This window comes from Ranitomeya variabilis, chromosome 5 (genome assembly GCF_051348905.1).
Source record: "Ranitomeya variabilis isolate aRanVar5 chromosome 5, aRanVar5.hap1, whole genome shotgun sequence".
Lineage (NCBI taxonomy): Eukaryota > Metazoa > Chordata > Amphibia > Anura > Dendrobatidae > Ranitomeya > Ranitomeya variabilis.
The window spans coordinates 272,678,494-272,698,085 of record NC_135236.1 but is presented as its reverse complement, the minus strand read 5'-3'; the positions used below and the strand labels follow the sequence as shown (position 1 = coordinate 272,698,085).

At 42.5% G+C, this 19,592-nt stretch overlaps 1 protein-coding gene across 3 annotated transcripts in view; it reads left to right on the top strand.

The window, feature by feature from the left end:
* The window catches only part of LOC143775780 (death-associated protein kinase 1-like), a 151,984-nt gene extending 132,719 nt beyond the window's left edge, over nucleotides 1–19,265 (top strand). For 2 of the 3 annotated variants that reach the window (XM_077264324.1, XM_077264323.1), the window contains exons 14-16: nucleotides 6,691–6,765; nucleotides 14,996–15,109; nucleotides 18,001–19,262. In XM_077264324.1, the coding sequence (XP_077120439.1) occupies nucleotides 6,691–6,765; nucleotides 14,996–15,109; nucleotides 18,001–19,224 (1,413 nt within the window). In that variant the 3' untranslated portion in view covers nucleotides 19,225–19,262. Of the gene's footprint in view, nucleotides 1–6,690; nucleotides 6,766–14,995; nucleotides 15,110–18,000 lie in introns of all 3 variants that reach the window. The other variant, XM_077264322.1, reaches the window with a different exon arrangement.
* The last annotated feature ends 327 nt before the right edge of the window (nucleotides 19,266–19,592 follow it).

The following is a 19,592-nucleotide window of genomic DNA, read 5'->3' as shown; positions in this document are numbered from 1 at the left end:
GTAATTTCATGTCCATAATGTTATGAATGTTATTATATATATATATATATATATATATATATATATATATATCTATATATCTCAAAACTATGCCTTTTCTATTCTAAACAGTTGTGCAAGTAATCTATTGATAAAACAGTGTTAGAGAAATACCCAGCTTTTACTGAATATTAAGAAGATAAGACACGAAGTCCATAATTCCCTTCAAATTAAATCTAGTTGTAGTCAAAGATCAATTTGGCTATTCCACAGATGAAGTTAGCTGGTAGAATTTACCCAGCTTAGATGATGAATACATATTTTTGGGTACTGATATTGATTCAGTTGCTTCCTCTTCTTCCTCCTATTCTGACTATAATATCAGTAAATCTTATTTTTCCCCTGAATATATTGACCAGCTCAAAAAGTAATCAGAGCAAAGTTGAAAAATCAACAAGTTATAGTCTTGTTTAATTCAAGATATAATGTTTGCAGAAAGAAAAGGACTTTTTCTATTCATAAAAATATTAGGTCTTAATTGAACGGAAATGGAAAAAACCCTGTTAGCAAAGATTTCATCCCAAAATCTACAGCCACAAGTTCCAAATGCAAATGCCACACCAGACGTTTTACCTGCCTAATTGGTGATGGATTAACAAGGGAATAGCTCATTAAAGGGCCTTTTTGAGATAATTGTCCAATTACTTTTGGTCCCTTTAAAAAGAGGCAGCTACATATTAAAGAACTGTAATTCCTTAACCCCTTGCTCCAATTAGGATTTGAATACCCTCGAATTAAAGCTGAGCATCTGCACTTTAACCCCTTTCCCACATCGGGTGCAGGGTTGCCATTAGGAATTTCAGGGCCCCATACTGTCAAAATTTTGGGGCCCCCTTGAAACTCCGCCCAGGCTCCACCCCCAGTTCCACCTCCACCCTAGTGCCGCCTCCACCCCACGAACCTTCCACAGTTCCTCCACCCTCTCTTGGAAAAGCTTCACTTCTGGCGAATATCGGTCTGCACTTGGACCGCAGTGCATGGACCAGCCGCGGGTCTCCTGACCTGAACTCAGCAGCCTCACAGCATGTATGAATGAGGATGCTGGTCAGGAGATCGGCATCCAGTCCATGCACTACTGTGGGAGCACAGACCGATAGCTCCATTTCAAAAATTACACTGCCATAATAATAAAGATGTTTCCCGATCATATATACCAACTTGCTTCAATAATTTCCCACCGCCCTTCCAAACCCCAACCAAAACTTATAAGCTACTGGATTATCCTGAGCTGCTGCCTGTTATAATTAGGCATTTGGTTTTGCAGCAGGTCCGGATCATCCAGTAGCTTATACATTCCACTCGCCTCCCCCTGGGCCCTGTTGCATGCGGCCCCCAGTCACCACTCGCCTTCCCTCATCAGCCACCCGATACCAGTACAGCCACAGCCACAGTGAGCCACCTGAAGCCTCTACTCACCATAGACACTCAACCTGCTCGCCCGCCCTCTGCCTGATCTGCCTTCCGCCTCTACCTGCTCATCCAGTCAGAAGAACAGAACAGCAAAAGCGATGACCTCCAAGACCACCCAACCTGAAACAGCGAGAAGGGGTTATACCACAGTTCATGATTAAGGGTGCTATGTCACCAGAAACGCGTAGATAGTGTTTTAACTTCATTGTGCTGTTGTTTTATCCTCTATTTTTGATATGAAGTGAATAAAGTACCAAGTTTTTGCTTTTTCACCACCTCGTCGAGCTGGATTTCTTTTCAATTTTGTTATACCACAGTGCCCACCGGATGGGGTCACACAGGGGAGAATGAGATACAGCTAATCACACGGGAGAGGATTAGATACACAGCTCAGCAGACAGTAATGCCCAGGATAGGATTAGATACACAGCTCAACAGACAGTATCACAGGATAAGATTATATACACAGCTCAGCAGTCAGTATCACACAGGAGATGATTAGATACACGGCTCAGCAGAATATCACACAGGATAGGATTAGTTACACAGCTCAGCAGACAGTATCACACAGGATAGGATTAGATACACAGCTCAGCAGTCAGTATCACACAGGATAAGATTAGATACAGCTCAGCAGGCAGTATAACACAGGATAGGATTACGTACACGGCTCAGCAGACTGTATCACACAGGATAGGATTAGATACAACTCAGTAGGCAGTATCACACAGTATAAGATTAGATACACGGCTCAGCAGTCAGTATCACACAGGATAAGATTAGATACAGCTCAGCAGGCAGTATAACACAGGATAAGATTAGATACAGCTCAGCAGACAGTATCACATAGGATAGGATTAGATACAGCTCAGCAGACAGTATCACATAGGATAGGATTAGATACATCTCAGCAGGCAGTATCACACAGGATAGGATTAGATACAGCTCAGCAGACGAGATCACAGGATAGGATTAGATACACGGCTCAGTAGTCAGTATCACACAGTATAAGATTAGATACACGGCTCAGCAGATAGTATCACATAGGATAGGATTAGATACACAGCTCAGCAGACTATCACACAGGAGATGATTAGAAACACAGCTCAGCAGACAGTATCACACAGGAGAGGATTAGATACACGGCTCAGCAGACAGTATCACACAGGAGAGGATTAGATACATGGCCCAGCAGACAGTATCACAGGACAGGATTAGATACACGGCTCAGCAGGCAGTATCACATAGGAGAGGATTAGATACATGGGTCAGCAGTCAGTATCACACAGTATAGGATTAGATACACTGCTAAGCAGACAGTATCACACAGGATAGGATTAGATACACACCTCAGCAGACTGTATCACACAGGAGAGGATTAGATACACACCTCAGCAGACTGTATCACACAGGAGAGGATTAGATACACAGCTCAGCAGACTGTATCACACAGGAGAGGATTAGATACACGGCTCTGCACACAGTATCACATAGGAGAGGATTAGATACATGGGTCAGCAGTCAGTATCACACAGGATAGGATTAGATACACAGCTCAGCAGACTGTATCACACAGGAGAGGATTAGATACACGACTCAGCAGACAGTATCAAACATGAGAGGATTAGATACACGGCTCAGCACACAGTATCACACAGGAGAGGATTAGATACATGGGTCAGCAGTCAGTATCACACAGTATAGGATTAGATACACTGCTCAGCAGACAGTATCACACAGGATAGGATTAGATACACACCTCAGCAGACTGTATCACACAGGAGAGGATTAGATACACGGCTCAGCAGACAGCATCACACAGGAGAGGATTAGATACACAGCTCAGCACACAGTATCACACAGGAGAGGATTAGATACACGGCTCAGCAGACAGTATCACACAGGAGAGGATTAGATACACGGCTCAGCACACAGTATCACATAGGAGAGGATTAGATACATGGGTCAGCAGTCAGTATCACACAGTATAGGATTAGATACACTGCTCAGCAGACAGTATCACACAGGATAGGATTAGATACACACCTCAGCAGACTATCACACAGGAGAGGATTAGATACACGGCTCAGCAGACAGCATCACACAGGAGAGGATTAGATACATGGCTCAGCACACAGTATCACACAGGAGAGGATTAGATACACAGCTCAGCAGACTATCACACAGGAGAGGATTAGATACACGGCTCAGCAGACAGTATCACACAGGAGAGGATTAGATACACGGCTCAGCAGACAGCATCACACAGGAGAGGATTAGATACACTGCTCAGCACACAGTATCACACAGGAGAGGATTAGATACACAGCTCAGCAGACTGCATCACACAGGAGAGGATTAGATACATGGCTCAGCAGACAGTATCACACAGGAGAGGATTAGATACACTGCTCAGCAGACAGTATCACACAGGAGAGGATTACAAACAACTCAGCAGATGGGATCACGGGAGAGGGGAGAGACTCACCCTCCGTCATCTGCAGTCCGCCCCCGCGTGACACACAGCACGTTGCTCTCTCTGCTCCGGAATGAGGAAGTGGAGCAGCGTGTGACGTCAGGCAGGACCATGATGCACCTGGGCCAGCTGCAGCTTTTAAAGGTACAGTGCCATTTTCCGTTCTCCGAATGCATTAACAATACTGTAGGTGTATCTTTAAAACACCACAGTGCTGTGTTATGCATAGGGGGTTCGGAAGCCTTGAACAAAATGTCCAGGGGCCCGATGAGGAGAAGCAAAGAGAGGGGGGCCCGAGCTGCCAGCGTGTTCGGGCCCCCCTTTATGCTCCTCATCACCGGGCCCCATACAGTAGTAATGGCTGTAATGCCCTGATGGCGGCCCTGATCGGGTGTAATAGTACGCTGATGTCTTACTCTCTCCCTTTGATATTGTCTCCAGCGCTGAGCCCACATCTTTCCCGCCACATATCAGCTGTTTTGAACAGTTGACCAGTGCCTCTATCAGCCGCAGGTGGAATCGCGACCTCTATGATTGTCACTGCCTGATTGCTTTGAGCGCCTCCCGGTCGTCGGCACTCATAGCAAGTGAGCAATTCTGATACATACAGGCGAGATCTGATCATCGCCTTTATGTAGCAGAGCCAATCGGATTATGGCAGCTTCTAGCCTCCCATGGAGACTGTTGTAGAATGACAAAAATTAAAAAAAAGTTTTTAAAAATATAAAAAAAATAAAAGTTCAAGTCACCCACCTTTCGCCCCATTCAAAATAAAACAATTAAAAAAAACCAAACATACACATATTTGCTATCGCTACATTCAGAATTGCCTGATCTATCAATATAAAAAAATAATTAACCTGATCGCTAAACAGCGTAACGAGAAAAAAAGTTGAAACGCCACAATTAAATTTTTTGGTCGACGCAACACTGCATTAAAATTCAATAACGGACGATCAAAAGATCATATCTGCACCAAAATTATATACTTAAAAACGTCATCTCGGCATGCAAAAAATAAGCCCTCACCCAGCCCCAGATCACGAAAAATGTAGACGCTACGGGTATTGGAAAATGGCGCAATTTTTTTTTTTTTTTTTTTTAGAAAAATTTGAATTTTTTTTTCACCACTTAAATAATAAAGAACCTAGACATGTTTGGTGTCTATGAACTCGTAATGACCTGGAGGATCATAATGGCAGGTCAGTTTTAGCATTTCATGAACATGGTAAAACAACAACTGTGGGATTGCACTTTTTTTTCAATTTCACCGCACTTGGAATATTTTGCCCGTTTTCCTGTACGCGAAATGTTAAAACCAATGGTGTCGTTCAAAAGTACAACTCGTCCCACAAAAAACAAGCCCTTTCACATCCATTTTGACCGAAAAATAAAAAAGTTATGGCTCGGGGAGCAAAAAATGAAAATGCAAAACCAAAATTACCTCTGATCGTTAAGGGGTTAAGCTCATATTGATTATATTACTGTATCTTGAATATGCTTTGGTAAACAGATAAAATGCCAAAACTTGTGTCACCGTCTAAATATCTTTGGATCTAACTGTATATAAAGCCACTACATGAACCTCTCCTACTTTATTTTGCTATTTAATTCTTGATTTACTATTGGCTTAAGATTCTTCTAGCTGATATTCCAGTCTGATCCTTGTCTCTATGAATCTCTCCTGGTGTTGTTATGGGCGATGGTAAAATTGATCATTTGATTTTTCATAGCTCATGACAGCACTCTTCTTACTCCATATTCCCTCTCTTTATTCTTAGTGATGGTAGTGTGTCTGCACGTGAAAAACAAAAAAGTGGGGTCCACTTTAATTTTTGTCAATTATTACTTCCATTTTTTTCCAGTTTTCTTTGTAAAGACTAACCAAATGGGGTGGTTCTTTTTTTTTTTTAAAACTATAGGTTTCTTGTCCTGCGTAGGTGGTCCTCTATCCTGGTGATGTCATGGCTTATGGAAAATCAAATTACCATCATAGCTTATTCACACATCAGTATTTAATCAACAGTGTTTACCAAAACCAGGAATGGAACTTAGAGAAAAACTCTGTTTGAAAAATTGACAACTCTTCTATGTTTTGGAGACACTCCTTGTTTTGTCATAAAATTACTGCTGAAATACTGATCAAAGATACTGATGGGTGAATAAGGCTTTGTGGAATTATCATTTTCCTAGCTCTGATCCTGGATTTTGCCCATTAGCTTGCTCCCAAGGGCTCAATCACACAACAATTTTTCACGTATGAGTAGTATTAATTTTTTTCACGGATAGCACTCGTACCTATGGCAGTTTAAGTTGCTTTTTGTGCGGATGGCGGGACGTCAAAATGACGCATCGGCATGTCCTGCGTACCCAATGTTAAAGATAGGTAAGCAGGATGCATGCAGAAGTATGTGGAAGTAGGCGGGGCTTAACGGAGGACTTGCGCAGCTCTCCGCAAAGCCCCTGAACACAAATGTGAACTCAGCCTTAACCGTTCATCTCTTAGGTTTAAAATGCCACTTTAAATTTTGTTTTCACCTTTGTGATGATTTGTGAACTTTCTTTTAGATTGGATTCACACAAGAAGCTCTTTGTTACTTTTTTAACTGAAATTGGTCCAATCTAACAAATATCTTAAACAATTAAGATAATTTATGCACAGTATGAACATTAATCTTTAGATATTAGATGTATATCCACCATTTTTAATTGAATAGCAAGTTAATATACGGTATGTAACAGGCCTTTTATGTTTGTAACAATAGGAGTCAACAATAGATGATGTTCCTGAGATCTGTCAGCTGATATTGGAGCAGGTCTCAGATTTCCGCTCACAGAAGGTAAGTGACTTTTGTGTCCGATGTGAGAGTGAACCATCTGCAAATCTTGGTGTGCAGTTGGAGGAGAACTCTACACAAAATTATGTTTTAATAAGTATAACGTGTGTTGCGCTGCAATATTGTACGCAGTGAAAAGGCAGTGATCCACAAAGTTTCAACCCAAAGTCTCTTGAATGTGTTTCCTCACAGCATTAAAGTCCCATTCACACACAAGTGCATATCATTTCAGTGTATATTATCAGTGTTCAGTTCACACCAGTTCATAGCAATACATATTGTTAGGGTTGGCGGAACGCACCGAATATATATATATATGAGACAGCTGGTGCGTTCGCAACCCGGGGCCCACCGTGCAGGAGAGAAACCTGCTGCTAGTAAGAGGCGGTACTATATGACGGTATTAGCGAACTCTGTTACTTCACACATTCGCTAGAATAACAATATGCTCTGCCCTGGAACACAGCTACCAAACAGAGCAAAACTGTGGTCATGCAGTTAGCATAGCAGACAAACAACTCCTCACCGGAGGTGCCGGTATTCTAGGGGCTTATTTCAGCCGAGGCACTGAATCCAAACATACAAACTCCTCACTGGAGGTGCCGGTATTCTAGGGGCTTATTTCAGCCAAACCCTGACCACATACAAGCATGACCACACTGGCGCTGAGCTCTTTAACATTGGTTTGATACTAGCGCATGGCCGTGCGGCCATGCAAACCTTTTATAGTTTTAGCACTCAAGGACCTTCCTAGTGGTCCAACAGGAACCGCTTCAGGACCTGCGCATGTGACCCCCGACCTCCAATGGGAGATCGTCCAGTGGGCATGCCCAGTATGGGAAAAGCAGGACTTAGTCCCAGAAAGATCTGCTCGCTGCTGATCAGCGCTGGCTACAAAGGCAGAGCCTGGAAGAACAGTAGTAACCAGTCGCCCCCGGAATCAGCCTGAGTCAGACGCTGGGATCGACGTCTCCGCTGAGCAGACTCCACTGCGGCTGGAGAAGAATGGGAGACCGCAGCTGAGATGGTTCAAGATTCCCCCTGTGCAGAGGTGGGAACTCGACACCTAACACATATCATATGGCTTTAAATTGCAGTCCCTAAACAGGCCAGACTTCCCTTGTCCAGTTTCCCTGGGCGACCGCATGCCATATTAAAGTCCCCAAACACACAGCTTTGCATATTGCAGACACTAAACACGCCTGCCCTCCTCTGACTAGTTCTCGTGGGTGTCCTGCATCACAGTATCACAGTGTCTTTACTCACACAGCTGTACACAGCCCAGCATATCCTCCAGATAGCAGCCGGGCACCATATCCACCTGTTTGCAATCTTTACACGTGCTGCTCCTCTTTCGGGCACAGGACATCCACCTCCGGGCGCAGGACTGTCCACATCCGACTCCTTCAGGCACAGGACATCCACCTCCGGGCGCAGGACTGTCCACATCCGACTCCTTCAGGCACAGGACATCCACCTCCGGGCACGGGACTGTCCATGTCCGACTCCTTCGGGCACAGGACATCCACCTCTGGGCACAGGACTGTCCACATCCGAGACCTTTACCATGGACAACTTGCATCGCTGTATACGCTGCGGGTGCCAAACTATTCAGCTGCCCTGGGTGCTGGCTCCGCTGGCCTGTGCCTCCATGCACTCAGCCAGCGGTCTGCAGGCCTCTGCTCTGCACACTAGCACACACCAGACCGACACTGACTTGCACCACACCTGACACACCCATACCTCTTACTGCAGGGCTGTTAACCAACAAACCTGTGGCTTTCAGCTACATGGAAAACCCGGACCGGAAATCCATGACTCCCATGCACACCTATGGACTCCATCCGTCTCCATTAATAACCTGGGGAGAACACACAGCGATCCCTACCTGTGACATGAGTCACTGCCTCATATTTCAATAACAGCTACACCTGCGACTGCCATGCACACCTATGGCCTTCATACGCCTCTGTGCGCATACTGGGGAGGACAAACAGCGCCCCCTAGTTGTATCAGGGGTCACTTCCCCACACGTGGTATACAGGTCTAATTTAGGAATTCAGTGTCAGTCCGATATTGCCAGTATCTTCTTTGCAAATTATACGTGTGATATATCAGAACTTACCGTATTTTTTGGATTATAAGACGCACTTTTTCCCCCCAAATTTGAGGGGAAAATGGGGGTGCGTCTTATAATGCAGATATACCTTACCGACCGCGGTGGAGCATTTTGTGAAAGCTCAGAGCTCCCGCACTTACATGGTTTCTTATGTGGTGAACTCCAGGAAAATGGCTGTGCTTGTGCAGATAAAGATCTCGATACCAAGATCTTGGGTGATGAGATCTCAGCGCTGAGATCTCATCTCCATTTTCCCGGAGTCCGCCGCATAGGAAACCAAGTAAGTGCGAGGGCTCTGGGCTTTCACAAAATGTCAGCATAGTCCCCACAGCACCAAACACCCGCAGCGGCGCGCCGCACATCCGAACACCCCCTCATCCCAGCCTGTGGCCTGCAGCAACGCTCCACTCTTTCCTTCTCCAGCGGCGACCCTGGGACCCCTCTTCACCGCAGCCACCACCCCCAGTAAGCAATAAGACGTATGGATTATAAGAAGCACCATCATTTTATTAAAAAAAAAGGTTTTTTTCCTATTTTTCTCAAAATTTGGGGTACGTCTTATAATCCGGTGCATCTTATAATCCGCAAAATACGGTAACTTAGAGTTTCACTCGCTCTAGAAATGTATTCTATCTTTGATTAACCTCATTGGGCTTGTTCACTTTTTGGCGTTTTTGCCATGCAGTATTTTACAATAACAGCAAAGTGATTGCGATTTCTGAAATCTCCTGAACAGGCTGCTTATTAGTTCCTTGCAAAATTGAGCCTTCAAAGCATTTTTTCAAATTTACAGCATGTCAGTTCTTTAAGTGTTTTTGTAGTATTTTTCACCCATTCAAATGAACTGGAAAATGACGCAAGTAAAAACGCATGAAAAACGTGGCAAAAACACATGTATTTGAGATATTTTCTTCCAACACAGAAGACAGAAATATCTGCTGCAGATACTAAACTTGTGCCCTTACCCTATAACCCCTACAACAAATGCAAAAGTTAGTATCACTCACTCACTAAGTCTTTCTAAAATAAAATAAATAATGTATTTTTTGGACTATAAGACATATTTATAACAAGAAAAACTCATGTTCAAAAGTATTTGCGACTTAGGCTGGAGTCACACTAGCGAGTTTTACGGACGTAAGAGCGCAGAAAATACGTCCGTAAAACTCGCCAAACAAACGGCACAATTATTCTCAATAGGTCTGGTCCTATCAGCCGTATATTACGGTTCAGTATTATACGGCTTTCTACGGCCGTACAAAATCGCAGCATGCTGCGTTTGTCAGCGTATTGCGCAAAAAAACGCCAATGAAAGTCTATGGGTGCGAGAAAAATACGGATTCCACACGGACCAGCAGTGTGACTTGCGAGAAATACGCAGCGGTGTCAGTGAAAAGCCGGTAATTCAATTGCCGGGTTTTCATTTCTCCTTCACAAACCCGACATGATATGAGACATGGTTTACATACAGTAAACCATCCCATATCCCCTTTTTTTTTTTGCATATTCCACACTACTAATGTTAGTAGTGTGTATGTGCAAAATTTGGGCGCTGTAGCTGCTAAAATAAAGGGTTAAATGGTGGAAAAAATTGGCGTGGGCTCCCGCGCAATTTTCTCCGCCAGAGTGGTAAAGCCAGTGACTGAGGGCAGATATTAATAGCCTAGAGAGTGTCCATGGTTATTGGCCCCCCCTGGCTACAAACATCTGCCCCCAGCCACCCCAGAAAAGGCACATCTGGAAGATGCGCCTATTCTGGCACTTGGCCACTCTCTTCCCACTCCCGTGTAGCGGTCGGATATGGGGTAATGAAGGGTTAATGCCACCTTGCTATTGTAAGGTGACATTAAGCCAGATTAATAATGGAGAGGCGTCAATTATGACACCTATCCATTATTAATCCAATTGTCTGAAAGGGTTAAAAAACACACACACACACATTATTAAAAATTATTTTAATGAAATAAACACACCGGTTGTTTTAGTATTTTATTGCTCTCTCAATCCACCTGAAGACCCTCGCTTGGCAAAATAATAAACCCACAATATACATACCCTCTGATGACCTGTCACGTCCCACGAAGTAAATCCATCTGAAGGGGTTAAATCATTTTACAGGCAGGAGCTGCGCTAAAGCACTCGCTCGTGTCTGTAATCCCCGGGTGATGAAAGGAAAGCTGAGTGATCTGTACTTACATTGAGTTGCGGTGAGGCGCCCTCTGGTGGATGTCCTCATGAACTGGAGCCTTGGAAAAGTTCCCACGCTCGAGTTCATATGAGTTCATCCACCAGAGGGCGCCTCACTGCAACTCAATGTAAGTACAGAGGGCAGAGGGACGCCGAGGTAAAAGCCACACTACATCGCTCGGGTAAAGTGCAGCATTTACTTTGTCTTTATTTAGCTTTATTCTACACAAGAACTTTGCAGTCACTAGTCCATGTACCCTAATTGGGCTCTTATCACGTTTATGCTTGTTTTATCGTCATACCAAGATAGTCTACTTGTTAGACATCGGTTACAACATTATTAGCATGCATTAACATGGTTGTCCTAAGGATTTAGCATTTGGGCAGTGTGTCAGTTTGTTCTTTTACATAATTCTACTTATGACATTTCACAGTGTAACAGACAATTGTTGCACATTATACATTATTGCGCTGTAGCATGTTGGTGGCTTTCCTATGGATATAGTCCCTCTTTTTACGGAACTTGCATTTTTTTCATATTTTTGTATACATGTAACATGTTGACTTGGTTTTTATCTTTTTGTGTTCAATAAATTATATTTTATTCTAAAAGTACCACCTGTTTTGGAGTTTACTACATCACAGAAATTCCAAAAAAAAGTGATTTATACACTACTAACATTAGTAGTGTGGAATATGCAAAAAAAAAAGGGGATATGAGATGGTTTACTGTATGTAAACCATGTCTCATATCCTGTCGGGTTTGGGAAGGAGAAATGAAAAGCCGGCAATTGAATTACCTGCTTTTCACATATCTCGCGCTGAATTAAACATAAATACAGAATATATATATATATATATGTGTCTCAATGACATATATATATATATATATATATATATATATACTGTATATATGTTTTCCCGAACATTTGAGCACATAAATCCATTAGATGTCGGTTTTGCAAGCCTGCGAGAAAATATCGCAGTACGGATTACATACGGAGGATGCCATGCGCAAAATACGCTGACACACCCTGCCTACGGATCACTATTTTGGGAACATTTCTCCGTATTACGGCCGTAAAAAACGGACCGTATTGTCTTACGCTGAGTGTGACTCCAGCCTTATAGTCCAGAGGCAGCATTCCTGTGATGGAGGAGAATGCTGAAACCGCTTCCTTCCCGATCACAGAGAGCAGCTGTCTCTGCTTCTGTCTGACATTGATCTATGTGATCAGTGCAGAGCAGGAGAGGAAGCTGCCAGGATTGACGGAAGGCTGCATGAGCAAGCAGCTGCAGGACCTTCTGCACAAATAATTCCAGGACCTTTCAGGTCATGTGACTGATCACATGACTTGAAAGGTGCTTGAGTTAATCAAGTGGAAGGTCCTTAAAATGCTCTGCTGCTGCAGCCTACTGACAGGTCCCAATCAGGAACTTCAGGATGTGGTAATGTATAGTGTGTGCGTATATCTGTGTGCTTGTAGCAGAACTGTGTATGTCTGTATGTGCATGTAACAGATCTGTGTATGTTTATGGACATGTAGCAGAGCTGTATATGTTTGTGAGCATGTAGCAGGGCTGTGTATGTTTATGGGCATATAGCAGAGCTGTGTATGTCTATAAACATGTAGCAGAGCTGTGTATGTTTACATGTGCATGTACTAGAACTGTGTATGTCTATATGTGCCTGCAGCAGTGCTGTATGTGTACGTTGTGGCAAAGTCACTGGCAAAGTTCTGGAGGTGAGATATATGTTTCACTGAGGCTATTAGCTTCAGTGATTTGAAACCCAGTAGTTTTCTCCAGCACACTATATGTTGAGAGGGGTTAAGCAACTATTTTAAGGGCTAAATTTTTGTGGGCAACCATAGAGCGGGTGGGAAGTTGTCCACCTTATCTCCATCCCAGGGTGTGGTCTGGAATTTAAATAATCGTCCTCCAGAGGCATTCTGTGTTCAGTAGGGCTGGGGAGAGGAACTCCAGTGCTTTGTGTCCTGAGATGGAAAAGCTGAAGCAGTGCAGGCGAATCCCTACAGATGTAGAGACTGTATACCATTTTGTTTTCCCTTTTTTTTTTTTCCCCCGAAGGACTGTTGTCTATTTTCACTTCACGTTGGTTTGTTCCACATGTATAGTAAATCAGCGGAAGATTTAAAGAGACAGTGTACCTGTATCTACCTCCATGTGCAGCTGAGTGAACTGATCTACCACAACGTATACAGTATGTGCTTGCAGCATAGGTGTGTGTATTTATATGTGCACATGTAGCAGACTTGTGTGTGTCTCTATGTGCATGTATCAGAGCTGTGTTTTGTGTATTACACTGCAGAGACACTAACAATATATTTATGACCTCCCTATTAGGCTAGGTTCAGATTGCGTTAGTGCAATCCGTTTAGCGTGAGCGCTAGCGGATTGCGCTAACGCAATGTCTTTTTCGAGGCCGCGTTCAGGGGTCGCGTTAACGTCCCCGCTCTCGCAGATCCCCGATCTCCGAGAGCGGGGAACGGACCTCTGGCGCGCCATGGACGCTGCAAGCAGCGTCCGAGGCGCGCTACAAAAGACCGGCACATCGCTAGCGCGTGCCGAAAATGACACGCGCTAGCAATGCGCTCTAACATTGCCGGCAATGGGAGCGCTAACGGACGCGGTGCACGGCGTTAATTTCGCCGTGCAACGCTGTCCGTTAGCGCTATCCCATTAACGCAATGGGAACCTAGCCTTACAATAAAATTAGTGATAATTATCTCGCTTCTTTACATCGCCATGGAAGATTTAATTAGTAGGAAAATATTTTTCCTATTTTATGCTATCTAAACCTGGGGTGCGTCTTACGGTAAGGTGCGTCTTATAGTCTGAAAAATACAGTGCCATTTTTTGCACCCTTTCTAACATTGGGGTGACTTTGCATTCTGTGTTCACGCGACGTGGGTCCAAGGTGCGGTTGCGTAGAAGTCAGAAGTTGCAGCAACTTTTTTACTGTATGATTTGAAATTAACCATAAATGGACTGCTTTCAAATGACTGTCACGGGAAGACTAGGTGGGCAAGAGCTAATAACCCGGGCCCCTGCAATTTCCCTCAGACTAGGGAAATCCTGACTGACCCTCTACCTAGAGTTTACACTGATGGTGTGCATGTCTAGGCTTCGACCCTCGCACTGTCTCCTGTTTCAACCCTAGGCTGAAACCACGCCTACCACCCAGTGAAAAGATAATACACCAATACCCACAGTTAGCACAGACAGGGATAACGGAAAATATACTCCACGCCGCAGTCACTCAGGAACACACTATAAATGCGCAGGGCAAAATAAATACAAATATAGGAAGGAGTAAATAAGACAAAGGGAAATACTCCACCAGCAAAGATACTCCAACTACTAGCTCACTACTCCAGACCGAGATAACAACGCACAAGACAGAAGCTATAATCGGCGACGCCCAATGTTCAGGAGAACTATTTAAAGGCAGTGGGCATGGCCCAGCTTCCAATCCGATCACCAGGTAAATTAACCCCGGACCAGCTAGATAAAATCTAGCCGACGCCAATGAGCGCATAGTGGACAAAAGCGGAATTACCGCTGTCTGTCGGACGACCTGGTCTGAACAGCGTCCGACATGACAATGACTTCATGTACTATGTGACCATTGACAATTGGTAAGAAATTGTCAATTTATTTATTTTTAGCAACAGCACCTTGAACATGCAGTACATACATGTCCAACACTGTGTGGGACTTATCTTTACGCTGAGTTCAGAGAGCATTTTAGTGCGTGTTCTGTCTGTGCACAACAGATAGCACAATATATATTTTATCTTGGTTATTTTCTGTCACTGTGGAAATTAACCAGTGCCAGGTCTACATAAAGTTGCCGAAATATATTACAGTAATAAATCTTCCCTATTTTTTTCTCAAATTCAGGTACGCTTTCTCTACTGGAGAGAGTTTGCTGAGAGGGTTCAAAAGGTGTTGCCAAATCCCGTCTGTTCAACTACTCTTCTAACAGCTTTGGAATATCTACATAATATATCTGAGGTATCATTGGCCCTGAATATATATTTATTCCACTGTAGTTCAGAATAATGATAAAAATGGAAATAAGTGAAGGCTTTTATAGCCCTCCTTTGTATATCTCAACAACATTTAGATAAGCAGTGCAAAATATGAATAATAATTCTTACAAATAGTAGATTTCTCAAGAATATTTAATTAGCATATACAGTGATGGCTCATGCAGGTGTCTGTGAAACTCAGTCCAGGTACGGGTTGCAGTGCACGGACTCAGGACCGGGGCAAGATATTTTGGGTTCCTAGGCAGATGAAGCTTGTGGGGCACCCAATAAATAATCAGTCCCCAATATACAGTATGATGTTCACCACAGCGCCCTATACAGAATAATGTCCCCCACAGCACCCTATACAGATTGGTGAAAATAGCCCTCTATACAGTATGGTTAACACAGCCCCAATATTATGTCCCCAACAGCCCCCTATACAGTATGATGTATTCATAGCCAGCTCCTAGTATAATGTTCCCCATAGAAACCCCCAGTATAAGCCAGCAGCCCACTGTATAATGTCCCCTACAGCCAGCAGCCCCCAGTATTAGTATACTGCACAGTCAGCAGCCCCTAGTAAAATGTTCCTCAAAACCAGTAGCCCCCATAATTATAGTAACCCCAGCCAGCAGCCTCCAGAATAATGTCCTCCACAGTTCACAGATCCCAGTATTATGCCCCCACAGTCAGCACCCAGTATTATGCCCTCCACAGTCAGCCCCCAGTATTATAGTGTCACACGGCCATCCAGATTTTTGATGGCTCGCATTCAATGACCATACCATATAACAAAAATAAAAAGGCTTATACTCAGCTAATCCAGGCTCCCTGTCCAGCTCAACCTCCGCCTCTTCTTCTATCATGCACCGCAGTGGGCGCTAGATGGCGTAATAAAGTCACTGCATTGCGTCATCCAACACAGCGTGTGCGCCGTCCCTAACTGAGCGCAGGCAACACTGTGCCTGCCGGTACTCACAGCACTAACTCACGGTTCTCACCCTGCTCCTCTGTATACCTGTGCCCCAGCCGTCACTGTGCTGAATGACTGAAGCCTGAGGAAGGAGCTGGGTGGCCGCAGGCATTCAGCAGTGTCTGTGTCATGCGTTGCTGTCCATGGTCATTCTGAATTTCACAGACCGCTGCATGAGCCCTAAGTCTAAGCTCCCATGATTAATATTTGCTGTGTTTTATCTTCTGCATATTTTTGTACACAAAAAGCAAAGCATATTACAGTTCCAGCAAAGAGATTTAAATATTTTTTTTACACTGTGAAAATTTACTTGCAGCGGTAATACGATAAAAACCCATGTAATCCGCACATGACTTTATTAATAAAGTTTTATTGAAGCTAAGTAACAGGACGTCTCCAAAACTAAGCAGTTTTATTTAAAACATGCCATATCAAAAAGACAGAAACCACAGCTGAAAAAAAGCAATCAAAATGCACAAGTGGAAAACAAAAGTAAACTAGTTTAGTTAAAAAGATGCAGAAATGTAGCAGAAAATCTTCTGCATCAAAAACTCATCAAATACTCATCATGGGACCTGAATTTAGCCTAAAGCATCTTTAAGATGCGTATACGGCATGTTTTTTCAATTGCATTTTTTCAATGTTAAAAAACATAAGGTATTACAGTTACAGCAACGTATACGGGACTTCAAGAAATCTCATGCACATCATTTTTTAACACTGTGTAAAGTGACCTCCAGTGTGTTTTTTTAATTCGCAATATGTCAATTTCTTTTCTGGTACATACAGCTCTGGCAAAAATTAAGAGACCGCCACATCAAAACCCTGTCATGGGCAGCCCAATCTCCAGACCTGAACCCCATTAAAAGCCTCTGGAATGTAATCAGGAGGATGATGGATAGTCACAAGCCATCAAACAAAGAACTGTTTATATTTTTGCGCCAGAAGCAGTGTGAAAGACTGGTGGAAAGCATGCCAAGACGCATGAAAGCTGTGATTAAAAATCATGGTTATTCCACAAAATATTGATTTATGAACTCTTCCTGAGTTAAAACATTAGTATTGTGGTTTCCAAATGATTATGAACTTGTTTTCTTTGCATTATTTGAGGTCTGAAAGCCATGTTTTTTTTTTATTTTGACCATTTTTCTTTGTCAGAAAAAAAATACAAAAATGATTGCTTGGAAATTCGGAGACATATTGTCAGAAGTTTATAGAATAAAAGAACAATTTACATTTTACTCCAAAATATACGGTACCTATAAAGAGAAAAATCAGACAAACTGAACATTTTGCAGTGGTCTCTTAATTTTTGCCAGAGCTGTATGTGTTTTATTTGCAGATTTTATCCATTGACTTGAATGAGTAGAGTAAAATCCGCAGATAAAAAACGCATATGCATTTTTACTGTGTTTCTGCAGCTGAAAAGCAATAAAAGCATATGTAAACTGCAGTTTCTTTACAGCAAAGTAATAGAAAGTGTCCCCAAAAAAAAAACAGTTTTCTCTAAAACATGACCCACCAATAAGGAGAAAAAAAACTTAACAGAAAAAGTACAATGTAAACGTACAGTATGTACAAAAAAAAAAGTCGAAAACGCAGTGAAAAATGCAATTAAGCTAGTTTAGCTAATTGGCATTAATTAATTAACAGAATGCAAGATAAAAAACACATCAATTACTCTTTGTGAGAACTTAGCCTACAGCATCTTTTAGCTTTTCAGTTTAACAGTAGTTTTAGTTTTTGGCATTAGCTTTGAATAACATACAAAACATTGGAAATATTAATATTGTAATACAATCTTGGATTAAGTATGAGGCCTAAACTAATATCTATCTATATAGTTTTGGTTTTAGAATATTAATGAACCTCATTTACGAATATATATTCTTTTTCAGCTATTATACCTGCCTCAGTACTTTTTACAAGGAATACAACACGCAGACATGCCAAACTCTACTGAACTAAAGTTGGAAGCTACTCCATGTCCTAGAAATCTGGACTCTCATATAATTATCTTAGATTTAAAATGGTTATTACAGGACATTTTTGGTGTATTTGGCAGCTATGCACTTAGCCCTGCATCTGGCACAAATAGAGAACGATGGAGTTCAGAAGAAATTATTACTGCCTTGAACTTGACAAATGGTGAATCAGAAGGTATAATTGAATTACTGGAAGCAATTGAACTTGTTTTTAAAACACAAACAGGTGATTTTGTGGTGCCTGGCTGGTTAAAAAAAGGCGGACCAGAGAGACATTGGGCATGTGAAAATATGCGAGGTGTTGGATATCGCTGGAATAATGGCAGTACAGGACTGTTTAGCCATTGTTTAGTTGGTCGACTTCAGATCCAGCTTATGCGTACCTTCACAACCAAGTGCCAGTTCTGGAAGCAAGGAGCACTTTTGAGTACAAAGGCTCAGCTGAGGGTCGAGGTTTCAAAAGATAGGAGAAATTTATACATGATTGGAAGCTGGAGCATGAAGGATGAAGAGGGAGATTGTTACCACCTCCTGGAAAATGTGGGAAAGGAAGTTGAAATTCTTCTTAGAAATGAGCAAGAGCAGGACTATGTAAAGCTCCATCTTTGTCCTACAGAGCTACGCAATTTGACTCTCAGTTCTGCAGTATCTACTTCTGCAGGATTTGTCCACCCGACTAGCATAGTTCAGGAACTTAGTGGATTTAGTTTTATGCAAATCTTGGAAGCCGAAATAAAGAATGGATCCCTTTGTGGTAATTGGGATATACAGCCATGGGAGCTATTGTTCCCACAGCATGACACAAGAATGTTGTCCGTCCTTGGAATGAATTGCAGCACCCGCTGGCTTGACAGCGATTCACTCTTAAAACTTTGTAGTCTACTAGACACCAGTCCCATAGAAGTCAATTGGAAAATACTGGGAGAGTTGCTGGGAAAAGCAACCATCAGTATAGTGACAGAGATTGAGGAAGAGGCAAGAAACAGACGATTGTCCCCTACCAAACTCACATTAAATAAATATCCTGTTTCACTGAGTCGACTAAGAGAATGCTTAAAACAAATGAACAGAGAAGATTGCATAAGTGTGATAGATAACATGATGATAAAATTTAAAAATGAATCTGAAAATCAATAAATAGGTGACTATTTCTCAATTTTTCATTTGTCTCATGAATTTTGACTGGAAAAGTATGAAGTTGTGTTGTGTTGAACTTTGACAATTGAACTTTGACAATGTGTATAGAAATTTGACAGTTACAAAAGTACCCTAGCAGATTTGTAGGTATAAGAAGGTGCACTTTGATGGAGAGTTCAAACTGGTCAAATTGTGTTGATGAATTACAGTATACAGTATTTTTAACCCCTTCATTCCGAAGCCTGTTTTCAACTTCCTGACCATGCAAATTTTTGCAATTCTGACCACTGTCACTTTGAGGTCATAATTCTGGAACACTTCAATGGATCCCACTGATTCTGAGAATGTTTTCTCGTGACATATTGTAC